The sequence below is a fragment of the Centropristis striata genome, chromosome 5 (assembly GCF_030273125.1).
Source record: "Centropristis striata isolate RG_2023a ecotype Rhode Island chromosome 5, C.striata_1.0, whole genome shotgun sequence".
NCBI classification, from domain to species: Eukaryota; Metazoa; Chordata; class Actinopteri; order Perciformes; family Serranidae; genus Centropristis; species Centropristis striata.
Genome location: NC_081521.1, coordinates 371,668 through 391,443, shown reverse-complemented (window position 1 = coordinate 391,443; position 19,776 = coordinate 371,668). Strand labels below are relative to the sequence as shown.

Sequence of the window (19,776 nt, the reverse complement as noted above, 5' to 3'; positions counted from 1 at the left end):
AAAGACAGAATGACAAAAAAACAGAATTACCGAAAAAGAAAAAGACACAAAATGACGAAAAAATACACAAAATGATTTAAAAAAGCCAAAATTACCAAAAAAGACACAGAATTACCCAAAAAAGACACAGAATGACAAAAAAAAAAGACACAATATTACCAAAAAAAGACACAGAATTACCAGAAAAGACACAAAATTATTAAAAAAGGACACAACATTATTTAAGAAAGACACAAAATTACCAAAAAAGACAAAAAATTACAAAAAAAAGACACAATATTACCAAAAAAAGACACAGAATTACCAGAAAAGACAAAAAATTATTAAAAAAGGACACATTATTTAAGAAAGACACAAAATTACCAAAAAAGACACAAAATTACAAAAGAAAGACACAAAATTACCAAAAAAGACACAGAATTACCAAAAAAGAAAAAGACACAAAATTACAAAAGAAAGACACAAAATTACCAAAAAAGACACAGAATTACCAGAAAAGACAAAAAATTATTAAAAAAGGACACAACATTATTTAAGAAAGACACAAAATTACCAAAAAAGACACAAAATTACAAAAGAAAGACACAAAATTACCAAAAAAGACACAGAATTACCAAAAAAGAAAAAGACACAAAATTACAAAAGAAAGACACAAAATTACCAAAAAAGACACAGAATTACCAAAAAAAGACACAGAATTACCAAAAAAGACACAAAATTACCAATAAAGGTTATTAAAGGGATCTTCCACACACAACACAATAAACTTTCATATCAAGGTGGGGGCCACAAAATATCATCACGAGGGCCACAATTGGCCCGCGGGCCGGCAGTTTGAGAGCCCTGGTGTGGGTGATCTGACCTGGGGCCCGTCCGGCGGGCGGGTCCTGGCCTGGCGTCCCTGCAGCTCCTGGGTCTGGCTGGAGCTGCAGCAGTGGTTGGAGGAGGGGGAGGCGGGGCCGTTGACCAGGCCCTGCAGGGACTGGTTCTCCTGGGCCAGCCGCTCCACCAGCGCCCGCGCCTCCTGGAAGCGGCAGCTGAGGAACTCCCGCTCCTCCCTGCTCCTCTGCTGCCAGCCCTCCATCTCCTCACAGCGCTGACGCAGCGCCAGGTTGCTGCGCCGCAAAGCCTCTGGAGGAGAAATAACAACAATAATACTATTTATATAGTCCATATACATGTTGGAATAGGGCTGTCAAAAGTAAAACTAAAACATTGTATCCAGATATGATAACCAAAATGACACATAAAAACCCAAGATGATCAAAAAAGGATGTAAAATGACAAAAGAAATATCCCTCTGGAGAGAAAAACAGAAAGAAAGAAAATAACAACAATAATACTATTTATATAGTCCATATACATGTTGAAATAGGGTTGTCAAAAGTAAAACTAAAACATTGTATCCAGATATGATAACCAAAATGACACATAAAACCCAAGATGATCAAAAAAGGATGTAATATGACAAAAAAAAGACACAAAATGACTAAAAAATTATGTAAAATTACAAAAGAAATATGTAAAATTAACCAAAAATGACACACAAAAAACTAAATGATCAAAGGATGTAAAATGACAAAAAAAGACACAAAATGACAAAAAAATTATGTAAAATTAACCAAAATGACACACACAAAAACCCAAGATGATCAAAAAAGAATGTAAAATGAGAAAAAAAGACAAGACTTCCAGTAGTGACGTCGTCCTTATTTTAAGTCTTCAACTAGGGTTGTCAAAAGTATCGATACTAAAACGTTGTATCCAGATATGATAACCAAAATGACACATAAAAACCCAAGATGATCAAAAAAGGATGTAAAATGACAAAAAAAAGACACAAAATGACTAAAAAATTATGTAAAATTACAAAAGAAATATGCCTTTGGAGGAGAAAAACAGAAAGAAAGAAAATAACAACAATAATACTATTTATATAGTCCATATACACGTTGAAATAGGGCTGTCAAAAGTATACAGTAACAATATATTTAGTTAAAATGAGCCCCACCTTGAGAAAATTAAAATGCTGCCTACATAAATGCATTAATGATAATAATCAAATAATATATTTGGAACATACACAGTCGCCCATAAAGTCGGATTCAAATATTTTTTATCTCTTTCCATGAAATGATTGTGACTGTGATTTATTGTTGACAGATAAAGTGTTTATCTTCTGAAAATGTTATTAACTTTACAGGCGACCGTATATAAAATAATCTGAGTGGTTCATTCTGCATAACGAGTACTTCTACTGTTGATACTTTAAGTACATGTTGATGCTGATACTTTAGTACTTTTACTGCAGTAAGTTTTGAATGCAGTAGTGGGTCATTTACTGTAGTGGAGTAATTTCACAGTGTGTATTAGTACTTTTACTGTAGTGGAGTCATTTCACAGTGTGTATTAGTACTTTTACTGTAGTGGAGTCATTTCACAGTGTGTATTAGTACTTTTACTGTAGTGGAGTCATTTCACAGTGTGTATTAGTACTTTTACTGTAGTGGAGTCATTTCACAGTGTGTATTAGTACTTTTACTGTAGTTGAGTCATTTCACAGTGTGTATTAGTACTTTTACTGTAGTGGAGTCATTCCACAGTGTGTATTAGTACTTTTACTGTAGTGGAGTCATTTCACAGTGTGTATTAGTACTTTTACTGTAGTGGAGTCATTTCACAGTGTGTATTAGTACTTTTACTGTAGTGGAGTCATTTCACAGTGTGTATTAGTACTTTTACTGTAGTGGAGTCATTTCACAGTGTGTATTAGTACTTTTACTGTAGTTGAGTCATTTCACAGTGTGTATTAGTACTTTTACTGTAGTGGAGTCATTCCACAGTGTGTATTAGTACTTTTACTGTAGTGGAGTCATTTCACAGTGTGTATTAGTACTTTTACTGCAGTGGAGTCATTTCACAGTGTGTATTAGTACTTTTACTGCAGTGGAGTCATTCCACAGTGTGTAGTAGTACTTTTACTGTAGTAGAGTCACTCCACAGTGTGTATTAGTACTGTAGTAGTACTGTAGTACCTCTGAGCTGCTGGTTGTCCCCCAGCAGCCTGGTCACCACCTCATTAGCAGCCAGCTCTGGAGGGACCCTCAGGGTCCCCCCACTCTCCTCTCCTGACATGTCCCACTGCAGGGGGCCGTCCGGCTGGGGCTGCACCATCCCTGAACACAGCATCACCATTATTATACACACAGATACTCATTAACCCATTATTATACACACAGATACTCATTAACCCATTATTACACACACAGATACTCATTAACCCATTATTACACACACAGATACTCATTAAACCATTATTATACACACATATACTCATTAAACCATTATTATACACACAGATACTCATTAAACCATTATTATACACACATATACTCATTAAACCATTATTATACACACAGATACTCATTAAACCATTATTATACACACATATACTCATTAAACCATTATTATACACACAGATACTCATTAAACCATTATTATACACACAGATACTCATTAAACCATTATTATACACACAGATACTCATTAAACCATTATTATACACACATATACTCATTAAACCATTATTATACACACAGATACTCGTATGTAGTTGTACTGAGGGCCACTTCAGGTGAGGGTGAGGGCCGTATGTGGCCCCCGGGCCTCATGTTGACCACCCCTGCATTAGACTGTTATTAATGTGGACGATCACTGCACAAATAACAACGTTTCCCCGTCGATGTGTATTTCACGTTGCTTTGACTTGAACCCAAACTAGAGCTGGCTGATACGGACCAAAAGTCATATTATCCTGATATATTTAAGCTGAATATCAATATACGATATATATCCTGATGTTTTATCTCAAAGTGACACAAAATGTTCAGTCAAAGTCAAATCTGACACGTCACAAGTAGTTTTATTGATTTATTTAAGTGAACATAAATACTGTAGAACAACAGGAGAACCTTTTAAAATTAAAATTAAAAAAAATATCGTAAATAAAAATAGCCTATGAAATAAAATAGGCCAATCTTTTTCTGAAATAAATATATTTATATGAGAAAAGAATAACGAACTTTACTAAATAACTAAATATGACAAACCCTAGTAAGGGCAGCATTTATATAGAAAGAAAGGGAAATAATTGAACTATATCGATACATTAGGGCAATATATCAATATGTTTTTAACCCTCTATGGCAGTAGTTCTCAACCTTTTTGAGTCGCGACCCCCAATTTAATACGCATGTTGTCCCGCTCACTGAACACAATCTCACACTCACAGTTCAGATCATACAAAAAAGAAACAAAATGACCAAAAAAGACACAAAATGACCAGAAAAGTCAGAAAATTACCAAAAAAGGAAACAAAATGACCAAAAAAGACACAAATTGACCACAAAATTATCAAAAAAAGACACAAAATGATCAAAAAAGACACAAAATGATCAAAAAAGACACAAAATGGCCAAAAAAGACACAAAATGATCAAAAAAGACACAAAATGACCAAAAAAGACACAAATTGACCACAAAATGATCAAAAAAAGACACAAAATGATCAAAAAAAAGACACAAAATGGCCAAAAAAGACACAAAATGACCAAAAAAGACACAAATTGACCACAAAATGATCAAAAAAAGACACAAAATGGCCAAAAAAGACACAAAATGATCAAAAAAGACACAAAATGACCAAAAAATACACAAATTGACCACAAAATGATTTAAAAAAAGACACACAAAATTCCCAAAAAAAAACACAAAATGACAAAAAAAAAAGACATTTAGTGACCAAAAAGACAAAAACACATGAACACTTTAACACAGTGGAGACAGAGCTGACTTCCAAAATGATTTGGCGACCCCCAGAAATCATCTCGCGACCCCAATTGGGGTCCCGACCCCAAGGTTGAGAACAGCTGCTCTATGGTACGGTGTTGCCCTCAGGCAACATACACATTTTTTGGCCTGTCAAATTTCTACCATACAGGTTTTTGAAAGATGCAATACTTTAAAAAAAGGGGGAGAGTCTATGGAAGCACTGGCAATGCTTTAATCTGTCATCATTTGACCTCCAGGAGATCATATTTTTTGCAGACTTTTCCAAAGGAAACAGCTTTGCACCGTAGGTGACCTTTATTTTTGATAGTTTCATCCATTTAGACCAGGGGTCTCAAACTCAAATTACCTGGGGGCCGCAGGAGGCAGGATCAAAATGATCAAAAAAGACACAAAATTACTAAATAAAGACACTAAATGACCGAAAAAAATGTAATTAATTAAAAAAAGACACAAAATGACTGAAAAAAATACACATAATTACAAAAAAAAGAGACAAAATGACTAAAAAAATACACAAAATGACAAAAAAAAACTAAATTACTTAAAAAAAGAGACAAAATGACCAAAATAATACACATAATTACTAAAAAAAGACACAAAATGACTGAAAAAACACTAAATTACTTAAAGAAAGACACAAAATGACCAAAAAAAGACACAAAATGACCGAAAAAAATACACATAATTACTAAAAAAAAGACACAAAATGACTGAATAACACTAAATTACTTAAAAAAGACACAAAATGACCAAAATAATACACATAATTACTAAAAAAAAGACACAAAATGACTGAAAAAACACTAAATTACTCACATTAAAACATAAAACTCACATTAAACTTTCATATCAAGGTGAGGGCCACAAAATATCGTCACGAGGGCCGCAATTGGCCCGCGGGCCGCCAGTTTGAGACCCCTGACCCCTGACCCCTGACTGGTACAATGTTGCCTACAAGCAAAATTCAGACAGGAAACCAGTTGAAAAAGTCCCTTTTATAATGTTATTGAATTTAAAATGTTACGCATTGAAGCTACTAAATCTTTTACACATGTTTATTAAATAAATGATGTTCATGTGTGCACCAAAAACCTTCCAAAAAAAATGACTATGAAATTTCTTCAGATTATGTTTATTTAGTCTATTTTAAGACAATAAAACACTCCAAACATATTTTTCCTAACTGGCATCATAATGTGTACCATAGAGCAGTAGTTCTCAACCTTTTTGAGTCGCGACCCCAATTTAACATGCATGTTGTCCGCGACCCCCGCTCACTGAACACAATCTCACACACACAGTTCAGATCACCCAAAAAAGAAACAAAATGACCAATAAAAGACACAAAATTAACAAAAATGACCAAAAACGGTACAAATTGACCACAAAAGGATTTAAAAAAGACATAAAATGACCAAAAAAAGACACAAAATGACCAAAAAAGACACAAAATGACTAAAAAAAAGACACAAATTGACTACAAAATTATTTTAAAAAAAAGACACAAAATGACTATAAAAAGACACAAAGTGACCAAAAAAGACACAAATTGACCACAAAATGATCAAAAAAGACACAAAATGACCAAAAAAGACACAAATTGACCACTAAATGATAAAAAAAAGACACACAAAATGTCCAAATAACACACAAAATGGCAACAAAAAAAAAAACACAAAATGACAAAAAAAAAAGACATTAAATGACCAAAAAGACTAAAACACATGAACACATGAACACTTTAACACAGTGGAGACAGAGCTGACTTCCAAAATGATTTGGCGACCCCCAGAAATCATCTCGCGACCCCAACTGGGGTCCCGACCCCAAGGTTGAGAACAGCTGCCATAGAGGGTTAAATGTGATATGGAATTAGAGCTGATCACATGTATTGATACGTTATTTTTAATAACATTAGTTCTCCATCCACATAGAGACAGAGCTCCTCTCTGCAGGAAACACAGTGACACATGGCTCAGCACACACACACACACACACACACACACACACACACACACACACACTTTCTCTTTCAGTTCCATCCCTCATCAATCCCTCTGCATGTGATCCATCAATATGATCAATATGATCAGTCATCGACCCGTGCTGTCTGACAGGCTTCAGCCTGGTAAAGTGTCAGGACTAGATATTCTCCATACAGGTATCTAACACTAAACATGACGTCATTCACAGGAGCCATGAGGCAAAAGGCTCAAAACTACATGTGTTTAAATCAGAAACACCAGTAATATATTATATATATATATATATATAACTATCTACAGTGGGACCTAAAGCATTTATCACCATTAATTAACTCACAACAGTTCATTAATGCAGCTCATTAACCTCTAAAGAGGTTGTTTTCTTCCCGCATTAATATATATATAAATATAATATGTTATATATTAATGTGTTCAGTACATTCAGCATGTTATTAACGGGTTCTTAGAGTCCTCTTACCCTCTGTTTCCAGGTTTGTAGTCCGTATTAGCAGGAACCAGTCAGTCACATTCACTTATAACTGTGTTAGCCTCCTGATGCTAATGTAGCTTAGCTTAGCACTTAGCTCTGGGACCTAGCAGCCAGCTAGCAGCTGGTTTTCTGAGGCTCTTGTTGACTGACACAAACAACCGACTGCATCAGCGCTGTGTGTGTCTTCTGACAGGAGTTTCAGCCCCGTTTCATCCTGATGTCCTCACACTATCAGAGAGTTTCAGCAGGTTTGAGGAGAATCTGTCACAGCGGAGCGACTGTTGTTAGCTCAGGAAATGTAGCATGTTGTTAAACCCTGAGAGCAGCCTGGCAGGCAGCACTTCCTCTCAGGCTGCAGACAACCTCCTGGGTTCAACCCACAGACATCTTATATAGAAGATCAGAGGTGGAAGAAGTATTCAGATCTCTTACTTAAGTAAAAGTACTAATACACACTGTGAAATTACTCCACTACAAGTAAAAGTCCTGCATTCAAAACTTACTGAAGTAAAAGTACAAAAGTATCAGCATCAAAATGTACTTAAAGTATCAAAAGTAAAAGTACTCGTTATGCAGAATGGAGCCACTTAGATTGTTTTATATATTCCAAATATCATATTATATTATTATTATTGATGCATTTATGTATACAGCGTTTTAATTTTCTCAAGGTAGGGCTCATACTGACTACTTAATATTCTGTTATGAGGTTTATTTCAAAAAAGTGTCTAATCACCTAAATTTATTGTGTTTTTTATGTTAAACCTCGAGTGAAAAGTAACTAAAGCTGTCAGCTAAATGTAGTGGAGTAAAAAGTACAATATTTGCCTCAAAATGTAGTGAAGTAGAAGTATAAAGTGACATAAAATGGAAATACTCAAGTAAAGTACAAGTACCTCAAAATTGTACTTAAGTACAGTACTTGAGTAAATGTACTTAGTTACTTTCCACCACTGTAGAAGATGTCTATGGGTTTAACCCTTTAACTTTTGGGCTCCTTTTCATTCTGCCTGCATATAAACCACTTTAAAATCTTCAGCATGGCGTGTTGGTATCATTGTTTTCAGCTCAACCTCACCTATATGACCTGATTATTATTTTCATTTTGACTTACTGGATCAACATTTTGAACACAAAAAGCTCACACGAAAAAATACCAAAAACACAAAAAAAAAAAAAAAAGACACTCATAAACAGACACTCAAAACACATAAAAAATTACAAAAAATACACATATAAGCACATAAAAACACAAAAAAATTACAAAAAAACACAACGAAATACAAAACATACATAAAAACACACAAAAAATACTAAAAACACACATAAATCACACTCAAAACATACAAAAACACATACAAAAATTACAAAAACCACACAAAAAAACAGTAAACACAAAAGATTGCATTAAAAATGCTGGCAGCACTTCCTCTCAGGCTGCAGACAACCTCCTGGGTTAAACCCACAGACATCTTATATAGAAGATGTAGAATCTACCCCACTAAAATTTTTCTTCAACGTTTTAAAAAAGATTTAGATTTGAATTGCTTTTTTTTGTGAAGTGAAGGACATCCTGAAAGTATTTTTCATTTATTTTGGTTTTGCCCCTTTTTCGTCTAAGTTCTGGAAAGATATTTGTAACTTCCTTTTTTTTTCAATTGAACCTAATTTGTCCCTTTGTTTTGAAAATATACTGTTTGGTTTCACTGACTTCCCATACACAAAAAAAAAATCAATATTACATTATAAATCTAATTATTCTATTGGCAAAATGTCACATACATAAATCTCGATACACAAAAAAAAATCCCCTCTTTTCTATATTTATAAGTGAAACCAAGCAGTATATTAATTCTATTAAAGACTCTACTAATTTGAAAGCTGCTAAAACTCTGAATATTTGTAATTTTTATAATATTTTTGTATGACAACCTCTTTATGATTTATTGAAACCCCCTGGCGACGTTCTGATGTATTTTTTTGTATTACACCCCACCCAACTGCCTTAATAAAGTTTATGTAAAAAAATAAATAAAAATATATATATATATATATATATATAAGATGTCTATGGGTTTAACCCTTTAACTTTTGGGCTCCTTTTCATTCTGCCTGTATATAAACCACTTTAAAATCTTCAGCATGACGTGTTGGTATCATTGTTTTCAGCTCAACCTCACCTATATGACCTGATTATTATTTTCATTTTGACTTACTGGATCAACATTTTGAACACAAAAAGCTCACACGAAAAAATACCAAAAACACATAAAAACCCCAAAAGACGCTCATAAAAACACACTCAAAACACACAAAAACACATAAAAAATTACAAAAAATACACATATAAGCACATGAAAACACAAAAAATTACAAAAAAACATAACAAAATACAAAAAACACATAAAAAATTACAAAAAATACACATGAAAACACATTAAAAAAATACTAAAAACACATAAAAACATACTCAAAACACACAAAAACACATAAAAAATTACAAAAACCACACAAAAAACAGTAAACACTAAAGATTGCATTAAAAATGCTGAACGCACACTGCAAAATTAGAAAAATCATGTTACTACACTTGGTCGTGGTGATTTTAACCTTTGCTGAAAAGAGTTGTTGCATTAAATGTGACATGTAAACTTGTGTAAAAGCCAAAACTTTAGAGTTGAGCTGCAGCAGGAAACATGCTGCTGGAGGTTTTTACCTCATGAAGAAGTCAGAGCTGCGGAGCTTTAATGGACTCCAGAGGGACTTTTACTGTAGTGGAGCAATTACACAGTGTGGTATTAATAATAATAATAATAATAATAATAATAATAATAATAATAATAACACCTTTATTTATATAGCACTTTTAAAAACAGTGTTCACAAAGTGCTTTGACAGAACAAGCATGAATAAAACTCATGCAAAAAAAAGAAACCAAGAAGAAATAAAATATTTAGATGTATATATATATACACATATATATATACATATATACACATATATATATTCATATATATATATATACATATATAAACATATGTATGTATATATATATATATATATACATACATACATACATACACACATATACATACACATAAATATATACACATATATTCATATGTATACACGTACACAATTATATACATATATACACATACATATACATATATATATATATATATACACATATACATATATACATATATACACATACATATACATATATATATACACATATACATATATATATATACATACATATATATACATATACACATCAAAAGCCAGTATCTTGTCTCCTGGGGTGTGTTGTTGTTGTGCCTTAAAGCAGCTCTGAGGGTAAAATAGACCCGCAGAGGAGGAATTCCCCTTCCTGGTTCCTGGTTTCGCCGCGTGACGTCACTGCGGCAGCAGCAGAAGTGGTTTCGCTGCTGTGAGCGAAGCGAAGCGAAGCTCCATGATGCTGGGTGTCTCTGCTGTCCCTGCTGCCGGGCTGCTGCTGCTGCTGGCGGCCTGCCCCCCCCCGGGGCTCGGCCTCTACTTCCACATAGGGGAGACGGAGAAGAAGTGCTTCATAGAGGAGATCCCGGATGAGACCATGGTGATCGGTGAGCGAACAGCTGCTCCCATAGGCGTCTATGGGAGCAGCTGCTGCAGCTCAGATTTGACACATGAAATATGACAGTAGAGAATAAAAGGTGTGGTCCAGTCTCTGAGGGTCTATGGAGCTGCTGCTTCTCCTCACAGTGTGTGAGCCGGAAGTTATCTTTCATATTGAGGATAATAACTGTTAGCCACCAGGAGCTAATGCTAGCAGCTGGCTGGTGTTAGCAGGGGCGGACTCAGTGTCTAAAGGAACCAGGGGGCTGGAGCATTAAAAGGAACCAGGGGGCTGGAGCATTAAAAGGAACCAGGGGGCTGGAGCATTAAAAGGAACCAGGGGGCTGGAGCATTTAAAGGAACCAGGGGGCTGGAGCATTTAAAGGAACCAGGGGGCTGGAGCATTTAAAGGAACCAGGGGGCTTTAAAAGGGACAGGTGGTCCAGAGAGGAAGGTGTGTCTGCAGGTTCAGACCTTCTGGACCCCCGTATTCTGCCACAGCGCCCCCTAGTCCATGGGAAGCGTTACACACTAACTTTTGTTTCATGAAACCGAAGCGTGAGGATACCGAAGCATATTGCATTCACTTGAAAAAACATTCTTTTCTGTTTATCAGGGCAATTTTTTTCCTGTTTTTCTGACAATTTTTTTTTCTGTTTTCTCACTTTTTTCTGTTTTTCTGACTATTTCTGTTTTTTTAACAATTTTTTTCTGTTTTTCTGACTATTTTTTTTCTGACTAATTTTTTTCTGTTTTTCTGACTAATTTTTTTCTGTTTTTCTGACTATTTTTTTCTGTTTTTCTGACAATTTTTTTCTGTTTTTCTGACAATTTTTTTCTGTTTTTCTGATTATTTTTTTCTGTTTTTCTGACTATTTTTTTCTGTTTTTCTGGGTAATTTTTCTGTTTGTCTTACAATTGTTTTTCTGTTTTTTGACTATTTTTCCCCATGTTTTTCTGACTATTTTTTTTCTGTTTTTCTGACTATTTTTTTCTGTTTTTCTGGGTAATTTTTCTGTTTGTCTGACAATTTTTTTTTCTGTTTTTCTGACTATTTTTTTTCTGTTTTTCTGGGTAATTTTTCTGTTTTTCTGACTCATTTTTTCTGTTTTTCTGACTCATTTTTTCTGTTTTTCTGTGTAATTTTTTTTTTCAGTTTAGAGAGCAACAATAGACACATTCATTCCTTTATTGAGAGCTGATTTAATGGAAGTAAACATGAGTGGCTTGTTTAGTTTAATCAAGTTTTACTTTGATCTGGTCTAAGACACTGGGTACCTTTACTGACCCGGTATGGTAGAAAGGTGAAGATGGGGCCTACTGTATAAATGTGTGCGGGGCAGGAGTCCCCATACATTCAAATAAATAAATAAATAAATAAATAATGGATAGAGAGCATGTTTTATTTTAAATAAAGTATAAAGCTGCCAGGAACCCAAAATACAAGCAAAAGACACAGGTTTCTATGGAAATGTACCTTTTTATTAACCATTTATACACACAAAAACAGCAGAAAGAATAACAAATAAAACTATAAAACAGTCTATTTGCATATAAATTAAAAAATAGTAATAGTTTCCATGGTAGAAAGAAAATTCCCATTTTAAAAATGTTCTAGAAACATAAATCTGACACTGTGAAAGCTCCTATGATTGAACTTTAACTGGCTTTCTCAGCTTGTCTACATATCAGATATAAATAAAGTTATTACTGTAAATAAAATATGTGTATTTTCCATAAATAGATGGACTCCAGAGGGTTAACCTGAGCCAGAATAATAATCATATCAGTCATGCAGGTGGAGGATGATATTTTTAATAACATACTGGTATCAGATCGGTCCTCAGTATCAGACGATACCAACAGAACAAGTATCAGAATCAGTATCAGGAGGGAATATGGTATCAGAACATCTCTAGTTATTATGGAGCAACACTCTGTAAACTTTAGATGTTGTGTTTTCACTGTGTGCAATGAAAGTCTTTAATTCAACCATCAGATTATTAATCAGTTTTTTGTGGTGGTGCTGAACATCCAGCAGCAGCTGCAGGAGACATGTAGAGAAACATGTATGTGTATGTGTCAGAAAAGAGAAAGAAGATGACTTTATTAATCCCACAATGAGGAAATGCAGCCTCTGCATTTAACCCTTTATCCTGTTTACACAGTGACCTGACAGACCTGTCAGTAACGGGTTTTGAACCGGCGACTCTCCAGTTAGAAGCCTGATTCCTAACCTCTAGGCCAGGGGTTCCCAAAGTGTGGTGCGTGGACCCCTGGGGGTGCACAAGATGAAAAATGTAATGGCGGTCTGATAATTACGCAATTAAATTAAAAAAATTTTCCCCCACACAATAAAGACGCACAAATAAACATTTCCTTTGTAAAATGTAAAATCAAAAACTGTAATATTAATTAATAAATAAATGCAGTTTATTCAAAATGCACTTCATGTTAAAATGAAGCGTAGAAGAAGTTCTCTTCTTCATGTTTCCAGCCTGTTATGATGACGGGTTGTTTAGCTCCACGCTCATTTAAACTGATGCAATTTTTGTTCAAAGCGGCTCAAAATATTATAACATTTTCCAACTTATGTGCTTCCTGCCTCTGATCCTGAGCCTTCATCATCCTCTTTGCTCTGAAACGTGGAAGCTAGCGCATCATTTTGTTGCATTATATTGAAACTGTGTTTCAGTGTTTCAGGTTAATTCAAATACGAGAGCTCATTGTTGTGATGGTGATTATTTCATTATATGTGTGTTCTCATTTGAGCATGATTAAACATGCCGCCTTTAATATGGCTATAAAAAAGCTGATTGCATTTAGTTTTTTTGAAGGTGTGGGGGATTGGGGGGGGTCAATAGAAGGGGGGCACGGCTAGAAACGCTTGGGAAGCGCTGCTCTACGCCACGCTCTGCCTCAGAACATGCGTGAGTGACGTGACGTTTGTGTGTTTGTGTGACAGGAAAGTACCGCACTCAGCTGTGGGACAAGACCAGCGGCTCCTTCCTGCCCGCCACGCCCGGTCTGGGCATGCACGTAGAGATCAAAGACCCAGATACCAAGGTAAGAATTATTAATAAAACACCTCCTGCATACTAATAACTAGTGATGGCTGCTTCAACACTTTATAACACGGTTCATTACTGGAGGCTTCCATGACTCACAGCTCCAGTAGGACACCTAGTGGCCAATAACAGCAAGTACAATCAGGTTTAATCTCCACTAGAGCAGCTGTTCTCAACCTTGGGGTCGGGACCCCAATTGGGGTCTTGAGATGATTTCTGGGGGTCGCCAAATCATTTTGGAAGTCAGCTCTGTCTCCACTGTGTTAAAGTGTTCATGTGTTTTAGTCTTTTTGGTCATTTTGTGTCTTTTTTTGGTCATTTTGTGTCTTTTTTTTGTGTCTTCTTTTGGTCATTTTGTGTCTTTTTTGGTCATTTTGTGTCTTTTTTTGGTCACTTAATGTCTTTTTTTGGTCATTTTGGGGGGTTTTTGTTTGTCATTTTGTGTCTTTTTTGGTAATTTTGTGTCTTTTTTGATCATTTTGTGTCTTTTTTGATCATTTTGTGGTCAATTTGTGTCTTTTTCTGTTTTGGTCATTTTGTGTCTTTTTTTGGTCACTTAATGTCTTTTTTTGGTCATTTTGGGGGGTTTTTGTTTGTCATTTTGTGTCTTTTTTGGTAATTTTGTGTCTTTTTTTGGTAATTTTGTGTATTTTTTGTCATTTTGTCTTTTTTGTAATTTTGTGTCTTTTTTGGTTATTTTGTGTCTTTTTTGGTCATTTTGTGTCTTTTTTGGGTGATCTGAACTGTGTGTGTGAGATTGTGTTCAGTGAGTGGGGGTCACGGACAACATGCATGTTAAATTGGGGGTCGCGACTCAAAAAAGTTGAGAACTGCTGCTCTAGAGGACTGAATGTTTCTATTGGATACAACAATAATATCACTAGTAATAATAAAGACAATTACTATTAACCCATAAGAACCCAGACCCAGTAATCCTTAAAGGAACATTATGGGGGATATATCACAGACCAAGTGGACACATAGAACACATTTATGATGTTAAAAAAACAAATTCTACCCTTAAATGTCAAAGATCTGTGATGTGACATAAACGTTACATTGGGCATTTATGGCATTTATGTTTATATTTCTTATTTTAAAATAAACTAGACACATTTTCTGCTTACAGAAACACAAATTTGTCTTTTTCTCTGCATCTCCATAACATATATCAAAATTGTGACATTAATTTGTTCAGGAAATCTGGTCAGAACAAGTTAAATGTAATACAGGACAAACTATTAAAGGGTTAGAATGGTTAAATGGGTTTAATCTTCGATTCTAGAAGATTTAAAGTGTTTGTTACACGGGTGTCACCATAGGTTCTTATGGGTTAAAGACCCTGTTTCTTATTTCACATGTCTGTTACCCTTTAGTCTTCACTCTTGTGTTATGAAACATTTAAAAAAAAAAATTACATTACATGTCATTTAGAATAAGTGATTCAAGCTGAAGCTACTAGACTCAGACCACAGGAATCAAGTTAGATCAGAACTTTAAGAGCTACAGGAGAGCTGGACGTTAAAGAAGAGAAGAAGAGCATTTCAAAAATACATATAAATATATACACTACTGGTCAAAAGAACACTCCAACTTTTCCAGAATTTTATTGAAAATGATGCAGTTTAATGTCTCAGTGTACTCTGAAATTAATGCTTATAACAAATAAACAAGAAGTTAAAAAAATAAATCATAGAATCAGTTTATAAAGGAAAATGTGTTCTAAACTGTTGACTCATTAACAGATAGAACAGCTGAACACACTCACTGGAAACCAAATATTCTTCAGAAAGTTCTTCCCAACTCTGTTGCAGAAGTTCCCTTAAATGTGGAGCAACTTGTAAGTGATCAAGAAAAGTTTGGACACCTGTAGGAATTGGTAGCAACTTAGCAACTTTCAAGGCTTGATCAACCTCCGTTGCTGCAGAACTGCTTTAAGTTGTTAACCCATTTCTTGTTCCCTGAAAAAGGCCTACTTGTATAATTCTGAAATGTACATTATTTTCCAGTTTTGGTTAAGCTTACCTTTTTTTATTTACCTCTGGCAGTTCACCACTTACCTTTGGACCCTTTCAAGCTGTTCATTGGACTTGAACTGCTTGAATTTCAATTAAAAAAAATGAAAGGCCCACACAGTGTGATTTTATTTGGCCCGCGACGCAATACCAAATTATTATATTATTATTGTACTACAAAAGCTGACCCACCAGTAAAAGGTTTATTTGATCAATGTTGGCCCGCGTGGCCCTGTGTATTTGAGTTTGACCCCCCTGACATATAGAATCTAAATCTTTTTATTGTGATTTCCTCCAGATTATCCTCTCTCGTCAGTACGGATCAGACGGACGCTTCACCTTCACCTCCCACACTCCTGGAGAACACCAGATCTGTCTGCACTCCAACTCCACCAAGATGGCTCTGTTCGCTGGAGGGAAGCTGGTACGCACCACATTATTTAATATTCAGTTTATTAACGCTGGAGGGAAGCTGGTACATAGAACATTATTTAATATTCAGTTTATTAACGCTGGAGGGAAGCTGGTACATAGAACATTATTTAATATTCAGTGTATTAATGCTGGAGGGAAGCTGGTACGAACCACATTATTTAATATTCAGTTTATTAACGCTGGGGCCAGGGCCAGAAAAGATTCATTAACTTTCATCAGGCAGAGAACTCTACTTGGTAACTTCAGGTAATATTTAGAGTTTTAAAGTGGTGAATCTGCGCGAAAAAAGTCAGATTTACGAGAAAAAAGTGTGGAAAAAGCAACTTTTTTTTCCCCAGATTCACCACTTTAAATCTCATAAATCTGCACATTTTTTTCTCGTAGATTCGCCACTTTAATCTTGTAAACTTTTTTCTCAAAATATTATTTTCTTATGTTTTTTGTTTTTTACACATTCTGGCAGTATGTAATGTCCTCCAATATTCTCTAGGGTTGGAACTGAGTGTCCTATTAATGGTTAAAGAGGTTTCCACAAGGCTGACCTCTGAAGTTACTAATGGAATTTAACCCTCCAGGTTTTTACCTGTCAGACTGGTTTCAGGGTTTAAAGTCAGGTGAAAATATGGTTTAACCCTAAAAACATTCTACGAAAAGGTTCCTCAGTGGTTTACAGTATCAGATGGACTTAAAAACAGATTAAAAGTTAAAAAAAAACAATTTCTGACTCCATTTTCAAACCTCCAGGTGTTTAAAATGACCGTTCCTCCTTCTAGTCAGGAGGAGGAGCTAAATAAAGGACACGGAGGACTAAAGAAACACATTTTTTCCACCATAAGTTTCTATTTTTGATTGGAGCCACTTCATCAAGGTGGTGGATTGGAGATGGCTCCCATATAAAATCTATGAGAACCAATAAATCTTCCAAACCACTCAGAAGGTCAATGTTGGTGTTAAAATCTACATTTTCTGGGTCAAAGAATCATTTAAAGTTGTTGAGAATATCAATAGATGATTATTTGATCCAGTAGATATGTTCATTTTGTATTTACGTCATTTCTAACTCATTAATAAAGGTCATATACGGTGCATATATTCTGAAAAAAAGGTATAAAATAAAGTTGCACAGCATTCAGATGTCTGAATGCTAATATCAGTAATACGTATGAACCTTAAAACTATTTTTTAGTTATTTATTGAACATTAGATTATTTACATTGCAGCACATAGAGTCCGAGGGCTAATGGTGCGTTCAAGGTCTGCACGGATGTCAGAATTTTCAACGTTGTTCCGAGCTCCAAGTTCAGACTTTCAGTGTAAATTAAACACAACATACGGCTTTATGGTGAGAACGTGTTAGACATATTGTGTGAACATAAAGTCATATTGTGTGAACATAAAGTCATATTGTGTGAACATAAAGTCATGTTGTGTGAACATAAAGTCATATTGTGTGAACATAAAGTCATATTGTGTGAATATAAAGTCATATTGTGTGAACATAAAGTCATGTTGTGTGAACATAAAGTCATGTTGTGTGAACATAAAGTCATATTGTGTGAATATAAAGTCATATTGTGTGAACATAAAGTCATATTGTGTGAACATAAAGTCATATTGTGTGAACATAAAGTCATATTGTGTGAACATAAAGTCATGTTGTGTGAACATAAAGTCATGTTGTGTGAACATAAAGTCATATTGTGTGAATATAAAGTCATATTGTGTGAACATAAAGTCATATTGTGTGAACATAAAGTCATATTGTGTGAATATAAAGTCATGTTGTGTGAACATAAAGTCATATTGTGTGAATATAAAGTCATATTGTGTGAACATAAAGTCATATTGTGTGAACATAAAGTCATATTGTGTGAATATAAAGTCATATTGTGTGAATATAAAGTCCTGTTGTGTGTCTGTGTGTGTCCCAGAGGGTTCACCTGGACATCCAGGTGGGAGAACACACCAACAACTACCCAGAGATCGCTGCTAAAGACAAACTGACGGAGCTGCAGCTGAGAGTCCGACAGCTGCTGGACCAGGTGGAGCAGATCCAGAAGGAGCAGAACTACCAGAGGGTCAGTCCAGACCCCCACAGTACACAATACACAGTACACAATACACAATAAACAGTACACAGTACACAATACACAGTACACAATACACAGGTTTACTATAAACTGATGTGGTCCACAGGGTTCATACGGATGCTTGAAGCTTGAAGTGCTTGAGTCCTCCAACATCAACACGTTACTGATAAACTCATGTGGTTGATTCAGTGACGTGGTTGTGTGTTGTATCTTCTAGTCATTTTTACATCAATTTTTGGTCATTTGGTGTCTTTTTTTGGTCATTTGGTGTCTTTTTTGGTAATTTTTGCATTTATTTTTGGTCATTTGGTGTCTTTTTTGGTAATTTTTGCATCTATTTTTGGTCATTTGGTGTCTATTTTTGGTCATTTTGTGTCTTTTTTGGTCATTTTTGCATCTATTTTTGGTCATTTGGTGTCTATTTTTGGACATTTGGTGTCTTTTGGGGTGATTTTTGCATCTATTTTGGTCATTTTTATGTATTTTCTTTGTTATGTTTTGGTAATTTTATGTCTTTTTTTGGTCATTTTTACATAAATTGTTGGTCATTTGGTGTCTTTTTGGTGATTGAATGTATTTTCTGAGACACTGAGTGTGTCGTGTCTTCTCCAGTACCGTGAGGAACGTTTCCGCATGACGAGTGAGAGCACCAACCAGAGGGTCCTCTGGTGGTCCATCGCTCAGACCCTCATCCTCATCGTCACCGGCATCTGGCAGATGAAGCACCTCAAGAGCTTCTTTGAGGCCAAGAAGCTGGTCTAACACCTGAAACACCTCAAACACCTGAAACACCTCAAACACCTGTAAAACACCAGCTGACAGGTCCGACAGGTCTGACCAGGAGCCATGAGGTCTCGTGCTGCGTTCAGTTGCACTCGAAATTCCGACATCCGAGGTAAATTCTTTCCATTGCTCAACCTCTGAAAACAACATGGCCGCCACAGCAGAGTGATGTTAGTTTGTTTTTCTTTGAAGAACATCAGCTACCTAATATGGGAAAAACTATAATATTTATTTTTTACACTTGTACTGAGCTTTTTGGTCTCTCTTACTTGCAAATTCCAAATTTCAACCCTAGAGAATATTGGAGGATATTACATACAGCCAGAATGTGTAAAAAAAACATACGGAAATAATATTTTGAGAAAAAAGTTTACGAGATTAAAGTGGCAAATCTACGAGAAAAAAGATTAATGAGATTTAAAGTGGTGAATTTGCACTTTTTTCTCGTAAATCTGTG

At 35.1% G+C, this 19,776-nt stretch overlaps 2 protein-coding genes across 5 annotated transcripts in view; one reads left to right on the top strand and one right to left on the bottom strand.

The window, feature by feature from the left end:
• ikbkg (inhibitor of nuclear factor kappa B kinase regulatory subunit gamma) overlaps nucleotides 1-7,662 on the bottom strand; it is a 34,036-nt gene extending 26,374 nt beyond the window's left edge. For all 4 annotated transcript variants that reach the window (XM_059332523.1, XM_059332525.1, XM_059332524.1 and 1 more), the window contains exons 1-3: nucleotides 7,314-7,662; nucleotides 3,036-3,176; nucleotides 863-1,131 (exon numbers count right to left, since the gene is read on the bottom strand). In XM_059332523.1, the coding sequence (XP_059188506.1) occupies nucleotides 863-1,131; nucleotides 3,036-3,174 (408 nt within the window). In that variant the 5' untranslated portion in view covers nucleotides 3,175-3,176; nucleotides 7,314-7,662. The remainder of the gene's footprint in view (nucleotides 1-862; nucleotides 1,132-3,035; nucleotides 3,177-7,313) is intronic.
• Nucleotides 7,663-10,620: 2,958 nt separating this feature from the next.
• Nucleotides 10,621-19,717, top strand: tmed4 (transmembrane p24 trafficking protein 4). The gene is made up of 5 exons (XM_059332532.1): nucleotides 10,621-10,936; nucleotides 13,894-13,994; nucleotides 16,310-16,435; nucleotides 18,378-18,524; nucleotides 19,149-19,717. Exons 1-5 carry the CDS (start codon nucleotides 10,786-10,788, stop codon nucleotides 19,296-19,298), a joined length of 675 nt encoding a protein of 224 aa, XP_059188515.1. The 5' UTR covers nucleotides 10,621-10,785; the 3' UTR covers nucleotides 19,299-19,717.
• Nucleotides 19,718-19,776: the final 59 nt, after the last annotated feature.

Coding starts and splice junctions, on each gene's coding strand:
- tmed4 (XM_059332532.1), top strand. CDS start 10,786: ATGATGCTGGGTGTCTCTGCTGTCCCTGCTGCCGGGCTGCTGCTGCTG. Junction 10,937..13,893: donor GGATGAGACCATGGTGATCG/GTGAGCGAACAG, acceptor TTTGTGTGACAG/GAAAGTACCGCACTCAGCTG. Junction 16,436..18,377: donor TGTTCGCTGGAGGGAAGCTG/GTACGCACCACA, acceptor TGTGTGTCCCAG/AGGGTTCACCTGGACATCCA.